Below are 16,682 nucleotides of genomic sequence, written 5' to 3'. Positions count from 1 at the left end.
TTTTGTAATGGAAGAGTCATAATTGCTAGGTTTTAATTATCTTAGTAGCAGTTAAGGTTAAAAGCTGTAAGAGTCATTATCTAGGCATTTTTCAAGCCTCCGCCAGAATGTCTGAGGACATTGGTTGAGGACTGAAAGTCAAGTCTGATTACAGAGGTGACTCAGACTCCAAGGAAATGACCACGATTCTCTGGGTGTCAGCTTTCATTTCTAAATAGCAATAAAAGGTAAGTGTGCCTAAGGTGAATATCTGAAATCCAAAACGTTCAGCTACCAATGTGACATTCAAAAGCAAGTATGTAGTATATGTGTGTGTATAGATGTGTGAACAGAAGCTTTTCATCCTTCCTGATCCCGCATTCTGAGACCTAATATTACTATAAATGATTGACCAATAGTTCAGGCTTATTACTAGCTAGCTCTTATATTTAAATTAACTCATTTTTATTAATTTTATTATAAATTTTATAATACAAAGTTTATAAATTAACTCAATTTTATTTCATCTGTGTATCACCACATGGCTTACCATGCTTAATCTGGCATTCTGCTCCTTGGGTGGCTGCTGGTGTCTCTCTCAACTCTGCACCTTTTCACCTGTATATCTGCTTGGATTTCCCTCCTAGCTATATTTTTCCCTGCCTTAGGACAAAGCAACTTTATTCACCATCCAATAAAAGCAGCACATATTCACAGCATGCAGAATGACATCCCACATCATAGATGTATACTTGTATTTGCACACACACACACACACACACACACACACACACACACACACACACACGTATATGATTAGACAGATAGACAGACAGACAGACAGACACACATATATAAAGTTATTGCCATTTTGCTTGTTCATTATTTGTTTTTTTTTTTCTTTTTAAAAATTGAGTGACGATATGTAGATGGAACTTTCTGTCCTGCCTGGTTTTGCAGCCATTCTAAAAACAAAATATCACCACAACCATGTTTGTATAATTTTGTATTTATATCACTGTAACAAAATGCTTGACACAGATTTCTCAATGAAGTAAAGAGAGTTATGTCCTGGCTTAAAATGTCTGGATGTGGAAGATGGGCAACCCTAGGGCATTGCCAACGATGGCTTTTCAGAGCAGGTGGTACATAAGAGCAAGGGCTCACACATCCTGAACCAGAAAGTAGAAGCGGGGTGGGGACAAGCAGGGTTCCACAGTGTACTTCAGGAACAGTTCTCAGCCAGACTGCGATGGTGCTCGCCTTTAAGAAGTTCCAGGACAGGCACCAAGGCTACACAGAGAAACCCTATTTTAAATTCTCATGATCCAGAATCTCTGGTGTGTGTGTGTGTGTGTGTGTGTGTGTGTGTGTGCGCGAGAGAGAAAGAGAGGGGGGGGGGGCGCGCGCACTAACCTGGCCTTTATCCTCTGCCCCATTTTCCAGAGTGATAAGATTATGCCCATAAAGTCCATCTCCTAAAGGTCCATAATATCTTTGGATGTTGCCACCCCACCCCCACCCCCTGGGACAGGATTTCTCTGTGTACCTTTGGAACCAGTCCTGGAACTTGCTCTGTAGACCAGACTGGCCTCAAACTTACAGAGATCCGCCTGCCTCTGCCTCCCAAATTCTGGGATTAAAGACTTGCTCCACCACCAGCCGGCAAGAATGTTGCCACTCTTAAGGAAGCCATTAGCACATTTAACTTCAGGGGGCATTAGGCAAAGTATAACATAGATTCCCTTAGGTTTTATTACTTTTGTAAGCTATATGACAGTATTGAGTTTGCCTTGTATGTTGAGCCCAGTGTGTTCTCAGTCTGTCAGTATAGACAAGTGTTTCAGGAATTGCCATTGGTTTCAATCATTTCTTAATGATTCAGTTCTCATCCTCATAGTTGTTTATAGAGGGAAGCAGCAGATAAAATTCCTGGTTGGAAAAAGGCAAATAGCAGAGTTAGGAAGACACCATGCACAGGCTTCTGTTCACCTTTCCCCCAGTGCAGGTAGGGAGGCAGTACTGTAACTCTCCCATAGCAATGGATAGCACTCGCGAAATGAGGCCAACTAGGGAAGCTCATCTGAACTTTGGCATGGAAGGTTTTATCGGGAATCAGCCTCTTAGGTATGGCTGGCCACCCGTGTGGCTGATTTAAATTCTAGCTTCTTAGAAATGGCTTTCAAAAGACAATACCACACACTCAGCAGTGCAAGCCTGCCAACATCTGCTGCTGGTTCTGAGTCAAATGTCAGCTTCATTAGACTGTACCTGTAACTGTAGAAGATGAAGCAAGACTCTAGTATGTTTGTGGAAAGGGATTCATCCCCTTAAGAACTTGTCTCCTCCTTCCAAGGAAAACTGGACGACTTGCATGGAGCCAGCAGCACACTGTGGGCTGGATCCGTCAGACATGGGCTTCCAAAGTCACGATACCTTCTCAATTTTTTTTCCTGATGGAACATTTTAATTTTGTTTCCTATTACTTTGCTAGGTTGCAAAATACTTTTTAAATACTATGACAAAATACCACAAGCAAGGTTTATTTAGGGCTTATGGCTCCATGAGCATTGCTGCAGGGGACTTAGCAGCAAGCAGGCAGCCGAGAGCTCAGATCTGGAAGCACAAACAGAAAGCAGAGAAACCTACACCCAGTGACATTCTTCTTCCAGCAAAGCCACACCTTCTAATCCTCCCCAAGTAGCCATTAACTAGGGACCAAGTGCTCAAGTGAGACTGTGGGTCATCTCATTCCAAACACCACAGATACGCACATCAGAGTCTAAGAAATAAAATTAATTATTTGCAGAGACTTAGAAACCAGAGCAGTTTTAAGACTGTGTAGAAAGACAGGGTTTCTTTGAGGCTTCTGTGAAGCTGAAGTAGGCTGAGTTAGTTGTGGTGACCTTGGCCTTCAAAAGCATGCAATACATAACATTTTAAACATCTTATTAAACTGTCACATAAAGTATTAGAAATATTTTATTATATATACAGTTATTTATTTATTTTAGATAAAGCTAAAACCAAAATCTGAGTCTTTAAGCTTGGGCAGAAGGTCTGCTCAGGTTTGGTGCTCTTGGGGATGAGCTGATGCCAAGGGAGACAGTCCTCAATCTGAGAACTAGTGCTCTGAACAAGAGTCCTTGAACCCTGCATCAATGCCTAAAAGATAGAATGGCTGCATCAGTGGAATGTGGTTTGGGGCAGTCAAGGACCATGCTAAGGTGAAAGAGCTAACATGTTCTGGGCAGTGGCTAAGCCCCTCTTTTTCTCATCTCGACTCCAGAGTTCTCTTGCAGAGACCCTGGACAGTACTGGGAGTCTGGATCCCCAGAGGTCGGATATGATTTACACTATAGAAGATGTTCCTCCCTGGTACTTGTGCATATTTCTGGGTTTGCAGGTAAGATGCTTTTTCCAGGGCTAGTGCTGTTACCAGCTAGATTTTCAAGATACTTTCCCTCCCTCCCTCCCTCCCTCCCTCCCTCCCTCCCTCCCTCCCTCCCTCCCTCCCTCCCTCCCTCTTCCCTCCCTCCCTCCCTCCCTCCCTCCCTCCCTCCCTCCCTCCTTTGTCGTAGCCCTGACTCTTCTGGAACTCACTCTGTAGACTACCCTGGCCTTGGCCTGCCTCTGTCTCCTGAGTACTGGGGTTAAAGGCATGTGCCCCCCATAGTCTTTTTTATTTTCCTCTTTTAATTCTATGTATTGTGTTTGGGTATGCATACAACTACAGGTGCCTGTGGAGGTCATAGGTGTTGGATTCCCACTGCCTGATGAGGGTTCTGGGAACTGAAATCCCCTTTTCTGCAAGAACAGTAGATGCTTTTAACTGCCGAGTCATTCCTCTAGTCCCCAAGTTTTATTTTTAATTAAGATTTATTTTAAATTATTTTCCAAGAATGGTAAATAAGAATTTTCTACATTAATTTCATAAACAGCAGGAAGAAGAAAAGAACTGTGAAGGAAATATTCAGGGAACAAAAAAAAAAGTGATACAATAGGAAGGAAAAGGTAGTAGCTGCAGGGAAGGCAACATAGAGGAAGGAAAAAAGCAGAAAAGAGAGAAAGCAGTAATTAGTGTTAACTCCCATTCCTGACCTTAGCAGTCTGTGGTCATGGCAAGTACCTGTTAGCCAGGACATGAGAAGAAGGTCTTACTATTTATTAAAGGAAGGGAAATTTGCTGCCTCCCAGCCTTAGTCTGCTGTATCTTCCTCCAGCAGGAGGGGAAGGCTGACAGAAAAATCCACTGTAGATTTGATGCTTGTCCTCATTACCCTTGTCCTGCTTTCAGATTTAAAGTAACTTTTTGATAAAGGAGGTAGGCAGGGGGCTCTCTCCTCGCTAGCCTCACTGCCTGGCTTCTCATCACTCTGTTGGGTTTGGATCCTGTTTTGAGGTCTGTGTTTCTACATTTCCTTGTTCAAATTTCTGTGATCAATTCTCTGAGGTTTCTCAGGTGCTGGGAAGCTCACTCTTGGTGCCCAGACCCTATGTTTGCTTGGAACTGGATGTGCCTGGCTCTAACTGGTGCCCAACTGGGTTTCCTCACCACCCTGCAGCTGGAGGGCTGAGTGGGCTTGGTGCTTAACTTAACTCAGGTCAGGTGCCCTGGACCTAATGTAAGGCACACCTTTCAGATTTTGTATTATAGATGTTTCTAGAATAGTCAGATGGAAGGAACAACTTTTTTGCCTCCTGCTCTTGACAATGCACAGAGCATTGTGCATTGCTCTGAGAAGTTCTCAACAGAACACACACACCTGTACATCCGAGGTGCAGTCAATATTTATGTTTCTCTGACTTGGGCAGAAATGGGAAGCTGTGGGAAAGAAAAAGAGAAGTTTACAGAATAGAAATGAAGAGCTAGAAAATTAGGGGAAGAAAGGGAAGTGAATTGTAAATGCTGTGGCTATCTTCAAGAGCCACAGGAGTAAGGATGGAGTCCTAAAAGGAAGAGTAGTGTGGGGCTCTTTCTGAAGGATTCCTGTAGCCACTATGCCCCAAACCCTGCCTAACTGGAACAGGTAAATATTTGCCTAATGGTGTCACCACAGAACAAGGCAGAGAATGCCTTCTGCTGTGAACTCACTGTCTGTTATAATCCCCAGACCTGAGGGGGCTGAAAGCAAATGAAAGAACTACATAGACTAATATCTTAGGAATGCAAAGGTAAAATATGAGCACATTAGCTGGGCTCAGTGCATTCCTGTTATCTCTGAATATCAGAAGGCTGAAGCTGGAAGATTATGAGTTTGTGATCAGCTTGCGGCATATAGTGGATTTCAGTATACCTTGGATTCCAAAGTGAGATCCTGTCTCTATAAAACACAAGCAAAGCAAGATCTTATGAAATCAAGTCCTATTGTATTTCTCACCAGCGTGTCTTTCAAGACTGCAAGAGTGGTTCCTTTTGTTGATGTGAATGCATGTTGGTGCTGTCATAATACAAGTGGGTAATAGGGAAAGGAAAGTGGCAAACTGAACGGACATGATCGGAATGTGTAACTTGTACACCTAGAGATTCTTCCTGTGGTCTTTATGTCCTAAAGATACCAGGGGAGCAGCAACACTAGGCACAAATCAAGCAAAAGCAAGAGCAGATTTACTTTCCCCCTTGTCTCTCCTCGAGCAGCACTACCTGACGTGTTTCAGTGGCACAATCGCTGTGCCCTTCCTGCTGGCTGATGCCATGTGCGTGGGGGATGACCAATGGGCCACCAGCCAACTCATCGGGACCATTTTCTTCTGCGTGGGAATCACTACATTGCTGCAGACAACATTTGGATGCAGGTGAGATGGAGTTCTGTGGGACATTGACACCCCAGCAAAGCACCGAGAGCTGGACCCTTTATCCAGCGCTACTGGACAGATCAGCTGGTGTTACAGCTTATTCCAGTGGCCATTGGTCTCCAGCCCACCTTTACAAGGTGTCCCGGACCCCATGTTTCTTCTCTTCACGAAGGGAACTACCCCATTGTGCAAGCTGGAAACAAAGCCTTTTTATTGCCCTTACTGGCTGGCAAGGCACTGCCAGTCTTTAGCATGCCTTCCAGTTCTCTACTGTAATTCAGACCCAGTCTCTTTGACTAAGTTCCCATTTGGTCTCTTGCACCGTGACTCTGCACTCCCCAGCCCACGCCATCTTTCCACTACTCCCCTCCTCGGGCTGCCCAGGCTGCAGTCTTCCTGGGGTACAGCTGTCCCTTGTTCTCTGCCTTTCCCAGTTTTCCAGGTCAGCCTCTGAGCCCCACCCTCCTGCATGTCCCAGTGGCCCACCCATGCAGCACACCTGCATATCCTCCATCCCACTCGTCCCCCACTCCCAAGATTCTTGAAATCCTGTTCTCCCTGAATTTCTCCAAATGAGTCTTACGTTCTTCGGATTCATTCTTCTAATGTGGCTTGCTTTTCTCTTGTCTTTGCCCCACTTTCTCATGCTGCCCTCTATGGTGCCAGCACTTTGCCTTGTTTATCTCTTTATCAGTACCTGGGTATGGAGCTGAGCCAGGAAATACAGGAAGCAAATGCAGCTGGTCTTTCCCTCTCCTTTCCATATTCAACCCTATTCACAGCATAGCCTTCTACTTGCCAAGGCCCTGCTGATTGTCCTCAGAGTAAAGTCTGTGGTTTGGTCTCTTTATCTATTGGGAGACAGTGCAAATATAGCTTCCTTTTCCCTGCTAGGAAGTGGCAGCAAGAGGGACAGTGAATAAGCAGGCAGCTGGGACCTGTATTCTAATGTGCTAGAATCAATCCTCAGAACTCGCAAGGGCTACCCTGCCCGGGTGATAGTTAGCAACTGGAGTGTCTGGTTGTGGTACAGGTGGAGTGGGAAGGCAAATGGCTGTTCCCTTGCAGGTCTGCTAGTGAGAGAGACTGTTTGCACATGGCCACGGGGCTGGCAAGGTGTGGGTTCTTCGATTCCGCTAGACAATATGCAGCCACTACCCTGAACAGAAGGGTCAGAGGTATTCTCTCCAGGGGCCCAAAAGAGAGGAGCAGGGACTCATTGATGTGCTGGGGAAAGTGATGAACCCAGGCCTTTCACAAAGCATTCAAGCCAGGCGGTTAACCTTGGCAACAGTAACACTGGTGTTTTGTGTCGCTGTTTAAGACTCTGGTCACAGGTTTGGTGGAGCAGCTTTTGTTGACTTTACCTTGTACACAGGGCACGGCACTCTGGGGAAATACTTTTCCTAAACAACTGGCTTAACCTATAGTGGTTGGAGTTGGCTGACATTGAGAAGTGATGGAAGCTCTTTCTTGTGCCTGTATAAGCTGCATTCCCACGTCATGTCTAAGGCCAGGCCAGGTGACTGCTGAACCTGGTGGGCAGCCTTGCATAAGACGACTCAGCAAGTGGACCTCAAGGCAGGTGCTTTTGGTCTCAAGGACACCCTTTGTGTCCATTGTTCAGGCACTAGCCCATGGGAACAATGTTGGTCAGTACAGTTCACCCCTCTTTTCCCCTGAAAGGGCAGTCAGCCAAGAAAAACTAGAGAGGATGCTGCCACCTGCCCACTTAGGGACTGGAGATAGCAGCTGTGTGGGGGCATGGGGTGTTCAGTGTGCTCTGTGAGGTGTCCTTCTTCGCCATGTCTGTTTTATCAGGAGTCTGGTATTCCGTCTTAAGAACCAGGAACACTGTCCAGAAGAGTGGGTGTTATGTATCATGCTGGGCCCAGGCTGTGGGATTGTGTGGTTGAGGTCTGGGTGCTATTATCCATCTTGACCTTTGAAAAGAGGAAGAGTATCGACAGCCCTGTAAATATCTAGTGATGTATCGGTGTGGAAGGCACGAGTGACTCTAGCTGGCAAGCAGACAGGATCATGCACGTATGTTGCTGTCCATACCCCAGAACGCTGTATAGGGCCATGAGACGGTGCTGATGTCTTGCCTATGACTTGAAGAGCTGGCAATGGTGGAGATATATCCCAGAGACTTGGAGTTTTTGGCCCAGGAGGAAAAGGGAGTATCTTTCATCTTGGCAGAGGTGGAAGCAAAAGCAGTAACTTAAGGACCCTGCCCAGGATTTCTCTCACCAGCACAAGCCAGGACTTGGCTGAGGACTGGGACTCTGCAGTGGTGGGACCTTAGGATCTCAGGACCTTAGGCATTAGGCTACTGCCTTCTTTGGGCGGGTTAGAGGGAGCTGCTTCCTGGATGAGTTTTTGCCTTTATCTTAATCATCTATTGTGGTTTTTGCAGATTACTTTGGGCAATTGTAGAGTGTAACTAAGACGGGCTTCCTTTTGGTTCTGCTAGATAGTAATAGGGACCATCACCAGGTGCTGAGAATTATCATCTCAATAGGTATTTAAAATTTTCCTGTTTGAAGTAAGATCACATAAAGCAGTTCACACAAAGGAGATGCAAAGGTGGACATTGGAGGAGGGAGACTGGTGTGGCTGTGTGGGGGTAGAGCCGTGCTGTTCCTAGCACCATGTCTAGAGGATTGCCAGTGGTTTGTGTTTTGGTTTACTTGTCAGTTTTCAGGCTTCCCTAGCCGAAGAAGTTTTTATGTTAAGCTTTTGTGATTTCTTGACAGATTCTCAGAATAACCGCTGGTGGTTATCTGTGTTCATAAGTTATGCATGCATGTATGTATGTATGTATGTATGTATGTATGTATGTATGTATGTTTTTCTGCCTTTTGTTAACACCCTGTGCTGCCATCACTGGGCAGCTAGTATATGGGCCCCGCCTCTGAGGGATGCGCCTTTTATTCTACAGAAGCTAGAGAGCAGGGAAAGGAGTGGTCCATGGTTAGGTCTGACTCCCTTTCTTACTGCTGCCTTGAAAACCTATCTTTACCTTGTTCTATAAAAATAGAACTCAGGAAAGGTGGTGCACGTTTTCAATCCCAGCTCTTGGGAGGCAGAGGCAGGTGGATCACTTTGAGTTTGAGGCCGGTCTGGTCTATATATAGAATTCTACGGCAGCCAGTACTACATAGTGAGGCCCTGTCTCCAAAGAAGAAAGAAAGCCAGAATTGGTCTTTGAGAAACAAAGCTGATGAAACAGATGTGTCTGTGTCTCTCCTCAGACCTAAAGCTAAGCCCAGGGTACCAGCCTCCTTGGGGTGCATACTGTCCCAGAGCCGGTGCATCCTCCAGGGCTGGAGAAGGTGTGGGACAGTGCTGCTACAGGTCCTCGCTCCCTGCTTTGCTGCCTAAGAATGTCTTCCTTGTCTTTGGGGACCATCGTCTTTCCCACTGGGGGTTGTGAGTCTCAGCCTCACCTGGGGGACGTCGGTGGCTGTTTTGTTCCTGAGAGCATGTCCTTTGGGTGAGGTGATTTCCAGGATGCCTCTTCCCTTTCCCTCTCCTTCCTTGTACTGACTTTTCCCTTGCACTTCCGTTGTCTCTGTTACCCGGCTCCTGGAATGGAGACCGAACAGTTCTCCCTCTGGCTGTTTGTTTTGTCAGTTTTAGTTGCACCCTGAGCTTGTTCCAAGAGCTGGCATCAAATCTCCCTGCCGTGGAGATAGGGTTATTCAGGGTCTCTAACCCATAGCCAGCCTGCGGCCGTCGTGTCTGGAGGCCCCCCCCCTCCGCATCTGCACGGACACTTCGAGTTAGTGTGAGGGAGGTTCTCTGAAGCCCCGCGCCTTCCTGCCTCAAGGATTTTCTCACAGATGTGGCAGAGGACCTGTCATGCCTACTCCAGGAAGTGCACTCCCTCTGTCATCGCCAGTAGTAAAGGAGGGCAGGTGAGGCTGCCAAAGGGACTCCTCATGGTCAGGCACAAGCCTGCTTAGGAAGGAACATAGCAGATTCCTTCGCTGAGAGCCCCTGAATCTAGTTGAAGTATCCGCTTTCTAATTAGCCACCGTCCGCAGGAGAAAGTCTCCTGCCTTTTGTTTTATTAGCTTCTTGTGGCCAGGGTGTGTGTGTGTTTAGGGAGAGGGGCCTTGCTTAAGTGGTGCTCTCACCGACGGCCGTGCACGTTTAAGTCTTACATCTGGGGACCTTGAACCCATATGGTTGGGGTGAGTAGTGGTTGAAAGTTCTCCCATGTTTCTTCTTCCCTGAGGGGTTCTTGTGCTTGTTTTAGTTTTTGTGAACCAGTTGAAAATAAAATTGCAGATAGCATGACAACCCACCCTAAGCTGCCATGGGGATGGTGGTCTCTGAGTAACTCTAACACCGTTTATCAACTTGACAAAAATAATTATTCTGTCATATGATCTAATATTCATTCCACACTTAACTTTCCCAGTTGTCCCTAAGATGTGTGTTATAACTCTGGGGCGGGGCCTAATTGAGTTCATACAGTGCTCTGGCTGGCTATGTCTCTGATCCCTTACCTCCCCATTCCGTCTTTTTAGATAGAGTCAGGCCAGGTGTCTCCTCGACTACTCATGATCCCAGTTTGTCTGTTTGTGTCCTCATGGTACTGTTTAATCTGCTGTACAATCTCTTGTTGTGAACTGGAAGATGGAGCCAGAAGCATGGATGATTCAGGGTGAATGTTTCACCAAAATTACTGTGCCAGTGATCCTAGGCCCTTTGTATTCTGCCATGCTAAGCAGCACATAATAGCTGGTTGTAGAGTTTTCCCAAAAATAAAGTTTACTACCTACTTCACTAAGGAAGCATTTTAAATGCTACAGTGAATGAGAAGTCAGAGCAAACCTGGAGGGAAATGACCTTGGAAAGATACCATTTCTAGTTGAACTCATTGGAGCTATAGCCTAGTCTGAGATTTCAGACAGGCTCGCTAGCTTCTCAAAGACCATTCCCTCTGATGTAAAATAACAATAAGCATGTTATTGAATATCATGCAAGGTAGTGCCTGTCCCTGTCAGTTCTATGAGCTGATGTTATTACCCGAGCTCTGGAAGGGAGAAGGAAGCCTGGTGGGGTAGCATGTCCCTGATGAATGTTACAGGAGTGGGTGTGCACCTGGGCACACAGGCAGTGTCCTGACTTGGATGGGACAGAGGCCATCAGAAAATACTAGTGGTTATTTGACCTAGCTCCTCCCGAGGCCTCAGTCGCTCCTGCCTCAGTTGCATGTTTTCTGGCTGGGGTGTTGACCGTGCTACCTGAGATTGCTCTTTTGTTGTGTTTTAAATCTTCATAGTGTCAGGGATTAAGAAACTCTTTGCTATATGTTCTCTCTACACTTTTAAGTTTTAAAAGACAGAGTTTCTCTAAAACGAGCTCTGTGGACCAGGCTGGCTTCAAACTCACAGAGATCTCCCTGCCTCTGCCTCCCGAGTGCTAGAATTAAAGGTGTGCACCACCTGGCTCTCTGCACCTTTCTTATTTGACTGTCAGGTCCTGCTAGCCTGGCACATTCCCCATGCCACAGATTGCATGTTCTCTTCCTCATCCTCCATGCTTCCCACCTCTCCGCTGGTAACCGACAGAAGTAAGAGGAATGTTAGGAGGGAAGGCAGCTCCTTCCACCTCCGGACTGCTGTACAACTGCAGTGCTTCACACACTTTAAGCAATATGTTATCTTCCCACATATGCTTATTTTTTTTTAAGATTTATTTGTTCATGTATTTTATGTATATGAGAGCTCTGCCTTCATGCACACCAGAAGAGGACAGCAGACCCCACTACAAATGGTTGTGAGCCACCATGTGGTTGCTAGAAATCGAACTCAGGACCTCTGGAGGAGAAGCCAGTGCTCTTAACCACTGAGCCATCTCTCCAGCCTGATAGACATGCTTTTTAAAAAGTTCTCTTTGCTAGTGTGGTGGTTCATACCTTTAAGTTAGCTATAACTCTCTCTGGTTTTGAAGCCAGCCTTGATATGGTGAGTTCTAGGCCTGCCAAGGCTACATAGTGAGACCTCCCCTTCTCAAAAACAGGTTAAATAAATAAATAAATAAACAAATAGCCATTATCTGATAAGTACATTTTAATTTTCTAAGATGTGCAGCCAGGTGAGTTTTCCGGTGTGCACAGCCCATAGCCACCATTGCAGTCAGCAGAGAGCCATGCCACATCCTGCTTGCTAACATGCCCCACATAGCTGATGCTATTGTGTTTGGAAGGGAGATTATCCAGAGGAAAAGAAGTGATCCGATATGTGAGAGGTGCCAGAGGTGCTGGTTGGACTGGGTGTTAGCCTCCTCCATTCTCTCCTACTTATCTAATCTCACTCCTAATCACCTCACTGCACACAGGGCCTAGAAGGAGCCCCCCCCACCCAAGTAATAGTGAGCTCACTTAGTGTCCAGATTTCGGTTCCTCACTACCGTTTTTTAGTATAATGGACTAGTGTTCTCTGAGAAAGTGGCTTAGAGTGGGGACCCAGAGGATCAGTTGAACCTGGAACCTCTCAGGCCAGAAAGCTAAAATGTACTAGAGTGTGGGGAGGCCCCTTCAGAAGAAACAGGAATTGACTTAAACAGGCCCTCTGGGCAGGTTTGGGCAATTTAGTTATTAAGAACACTTATAGTAACACGTTATAAAACTTTGAATAAAAAGGAATTCATGTGCCTGCAGTTATGTTCAAGAGAGAGAAAGGGGAGATGAAGATACAAGGGACAAACAGGGAAACAGTTCTCTCCAAAGGATGTCAGTTGTAAACATAGATGGAAAACCAGGAGTCCAGCCTGGGCTACGTAGAAGATCCTGCTCAAAATACTAAATTATTGTTTAACTGCCAGAGAATCATAATATCTAAACGTCATGCTAGAATGTAAAGTTAGTAGTAATATCACAGTCTAAGAGTTACCTGACAGATGGTTATTAGCGAGAAAACGTTTTCACATGCTGAGATAGTCACCACCTTAGATAAGCACCTTCACCTAGTGGGACATCCGTGTGACTCAGTCACGAGTAATGACTGAGCAGTCTCCTGCCAGGGTGCTTAGCGTGTGGTAAAGGTAAACAGGCTTGGGTTGTACTGGGTGTGGGAAGAACTGCAAATACTTTAGGAACTAGAGAAATATAATTATGCCAGAATATTAGATTACTTATTGTTTTATTGTTATTTTTCTTGGGAGATGTAGAAGGTTGTAATTGCTGCTTGCTCAAGTGTTTGGGTAACATAGTTTAGGTATGTAGTCTGTTTCCCAACGGCCGATTGATGGGTGAGTAAACCAACAGCAAAGTGTTGCGAAGTTCCAAAAAGTTTTCTCTGGCACATTACTTTGTTTCTTCACCGACATATAGCCCATACTCTCAGTGGCTGATCAGTGATAAAACTTGCTTGGAGCCAAGCCTATTTGATTCTCTTAAAGATTATTATTTTTAAGTTGTTCTGTAGACCAGATGATTCAAGTCAGTGTTCATTTGGGATTAGAAGGTTTTGTCCCAGGTTTGGTTGTGGAGGGAACGTGCTGTACACTCTGCAGTGAAGACTTCTGTCAGGGCAGATACAGTTTGCACCTTCATGGTGCTTCTGCAGGACGTGGGGCCTTTTGAGCTGTCAAAGACCATTCTCTGATGGTGTCCTTGGAGTGTGACTTTCATTCTCCTTCCCTACTGATTGCAAAGTTCCTGAAAGTTGTGCACATTTTCTCTCTGCTCTGTTCTCAATCCAAACCAATATGTTTAATTCTCCTCTAACAGAATTCCTTTTCAAGCATGTTTATAAGTAACTCCTTAAATTCTTTACTCTTGGTCCTGTAAATAAGATTGTGAATGAAAAGGCTGTATCTTACTGTCAGGGTGTTAACTGCTTCAGGATAGGAAGGGCAGACCAGTATGGAAGAGAGCCATTAGAGGTTAAGTGGCTGGCAGGCTCTGAGTCAACAGCAAAGGACTTGGAAGTCAGTTAGACAAGGATCACACCTAGAGCCATGGACAGACCGCTATGGCTTGCTTCAACCTTCATGCCTGAGACTAGCTTCTAGGTGACAGTTCCTTGTCCCATTTCCCTCACAGTGATCCTTTCAGAGCTTAATCCCCTGAGCATTTGTTTTTTTACTGAGGGTTCTCTTTCACCTTCACTGCCCCTCTCTGGGCCTTCCCCTGAGGTTAAGTGTCTGTGTTCTTTCGGTGTCTCCATGTCCATCCTGTGGCCCCCATTTTATACCTCTTTCCTCTTTGCCTTGGTTCCTTATAGCCCCTCACCACGTGGCTCAGTGCTTTTCAATCTTGATGACAAGCATAGGTGACAGGTGACAGACCCTGTCCACAGTGTTATCTTCTAGATGACCATGAGCATTGTCTCCTTCACAGGGGCGCTCCTCAAGACTGTGGGAAGCGTTTTCATCACATCTGCCTTAGCTGTGCTTATGCCAGGCAGATGCTGAACACTGGACATTGCTCCTCTAACAGGCAATACATTAAGAAGTCAATGTGAATCTTCCACATATTTAAAACAATCTTACATTTCCCCAAATGTAAGAAATTAATTAGTAAAAGCATAGCATTCAAAAACTTCAGTATTTGGCATTTTAGCATAGCATTAGCAGACCTAGTCAGAAGATCACAAATCTAAAACCAGTTAAGTCAGTGAGTTCATCAAGTGACAAATCCCGAATCCCTACACCTAGCACAGTGCTCTCAACCTTCCTGATTCTGTGACCCTTTAATACAGTTTCTCATGTTGTGGTGATCTTCAACCATAAAATTATTTTTGTTGCTAATTAATAGCTCTATAATTTTGCTACTGTTGTGAATTGTAATGCAAATACCTGAAATTCAGGATGGTTTAGGTAACCCCTGTGAAAGGGTTGTTCCAAAGGGGTCTGGATCCACAGATTGAAAACCACTGATCTATCCCAAGGAGCTTGAGGCTTTAAAGAGTTTTGAAAAGATCAGCTACACCTTGAAGTGATGATTCAAAAATGCAAATTTGGGGCTGGAAAGATGGGTGAACAATTAAGAGTTTATGCTGCTCTTACAGAGGCCCCAGGTTCAGCTCTCAGCCACCTGTAACTCCAGGGGATCCCGTGTCCTCTTCTAGCATATATATATAAATGAAAATAAAACTCCTTCTAAAGATTCTGAACCCCCTCCCCCATCCCTAGAATTAGAAGCTGTGCTGTAGGCACAGATGAACAGAGAGAGCATTGACTGACTTCGTGATGTTCCTGTGTCAGGTTCAGTCATTTCCTTGGGAAGTGATTCTCCCCATCAACCTAGGGATACTCCTGTTAATTGTTCCCATGATTTTGTAGCATTTCCAAAGAATTTAGTGTTGTCTCTGGTTTGTGGCCACAGTTTTAGAGCCCACACTAATCATATGCTATTACCAACTTGTACAGGCAGGTATCTGGCTGAAATCAGCGAGGCCATGAGGCCAACATAAGCAGCTCTTACAGCCTGTCTTAGGAGACTTTATTCTGGTGTCACCTGCTCAGGATCCCAGAGTCCCAGTCAGTGAGTGAGATTCTCGGTGACCTCACTTTTAGGACATTTGTCTCAGCTAAAAATGCTCACCTTCAGTGCCAGGATCAAGTTCAGAGTGAGGCTTGATGCAGTAGTGCTCTTCAGAGTCACCCTTGGTTTCTGTTACCTCCCAGGAATAGCCAATGAATGTGATGGCCGCACACCCTAATCCGAGCACTCAGGAGACAGAGGCAGGCAGATCTTGGTGTTTGAGGCCAGCCTGCTCTATATAATACATTCTGTGCCAGTCAGGGCTATATCATGGGAACCCACCTGCAAAGAGTGTGTGTGTGTGTGTGTGTGTGTGTGTGTGTGTGTGTGTGTGTGTGTGTGTGAGAGAGAGAGAGAGAGAGAGAGAGAGGGAGTGTGTGTGTGTGTGTGTGTGTGTGTGTGTGTGTGTGTGAGAGAGAGAGAGAGAGAGAGAGAGAGGGAGTGTGTGTGTGTGTGAGAGAGAGAGAGAGACAGACAGACAGACAGACAGACAGACAGAAAATTCAACTCAAAGTACAGTTATGTTATGTTTCCCCAAGATGCCTTGCTTGATCTGTGAAACTGTGATAAAATTGATGTTATTCGGGCTGTTAATGACATCCTCTTCTGATGGCATACTAACATCCCTTTATCCTGCAATACATTCCTAAAATTTTGTCTGAGACATTTCCATAAGCCAGTGACTGTTTTCCCTTTGATGTACTTTTCCACTGTGCTCCAAATCGCTCTAGTCCAGTAACGAAAGCCACATGGTCAGTGGAGGGTGTGCCCTGTGCGTGGCTGGCCGGAAGGCCTCTGGCTGTCCTGTGAGGTCATCTCCCTCTTGTGGAGGGTGTGCCCTGTGCGTGGCTGGCCGGAAGGCCTCTGGCTGTCCTGTGAGGTCATCTCCCTCTTGCAGTCCACATCCTACCTGCTCTTAATTACTGCAGTCACTGTGGTTAGAGTGGCCAGAGAGCATTTTAAACAATGGAGTGTGTCAGAAAGGAACATTCTGGGTTCTGGATTGCTCAGTCGCCAGCTGCTCTTTGGCCAGGACTTCTTGCATTTCTGTGTAGTCTTCATCTCTGGTGCGGAACTCATCAGGAAGCTTCTGGGTCCCTACCTCATGAGCTAGGCCACTGGCATGGCTGCCTAGGGCATCTAAGGATGTGTAACTGGCCTCACAGTCCTGCAGACAGCAGGAGCAGGATTTATACTTTACCCTCAAATACTGTGAAAAATAGTGATTAAGTTTCTTATCTGTTAATTTAGCTGATATGCTCTATGTTTCCAGTAAAAACAGCAAATTCTCTGTGATTTGATTAGTTGCATTCAGTTTGAGAACGTGGGCAGGAGATTTAATGGGGAGTTTACCAGGATTTTGAACCCTTTAAAATGTGTTAGAATACATATTTTATAT

The 16,682-nt window shown here is 45.5% G+C and overlaps 1 protein-coding gene across 8 annotated transcripts in view; it reads left to right on the top strand.

Moving 5' to 3' along the window:
- The window catches only part of Slc23a2 (solute carrier family 23 member 2), a 101,610-nt gene that overhangs the window by 57,656 nt on the left and 27,272 nt on the right, over positions 1-16,682 (top strand). For all 8 annotated transcript variants that reach the window (XR_012909710.1, XM_075962250.1, XM_075962247.1 and 5 more), the window contains 2 exons: positions 3,269-3,385; positions 5,618-5,775. Coding sequence is in view for 7 of the 8 variants with exons in the window: in XM_075962250.1 (XP_075818365.1) it covers positions 3,269-3,385; positions 5,618-5,775 (275 nt within the window). In the remaining variant the exon portion in view is untranslated. The remainder of the gene's footprint in view (positions 1-3,268; positions 3,386-5,617; positions 5,776-16,682) is intronic.

Source organism: Microtus pennsylvanicus, chromosome 2 (genome assembly GCF_037038515.1).
Source record: "Microtus pennsylvanicus isolate mMicPen1 chromosome 2, mMicPen1.hap1, whole genome shotgun sequence".
Taxonomy (NCBI): Eukaryota; Metazoa; Chordata; class Mammalia; order Rodentia; family Cricetidae; genus Microtus; species Microtus pennsylvanicus.
Note: the sequence above shows the minus strand (reverse complement) of the source record. Positions and strands in the feature narration are given on the sequence as shown.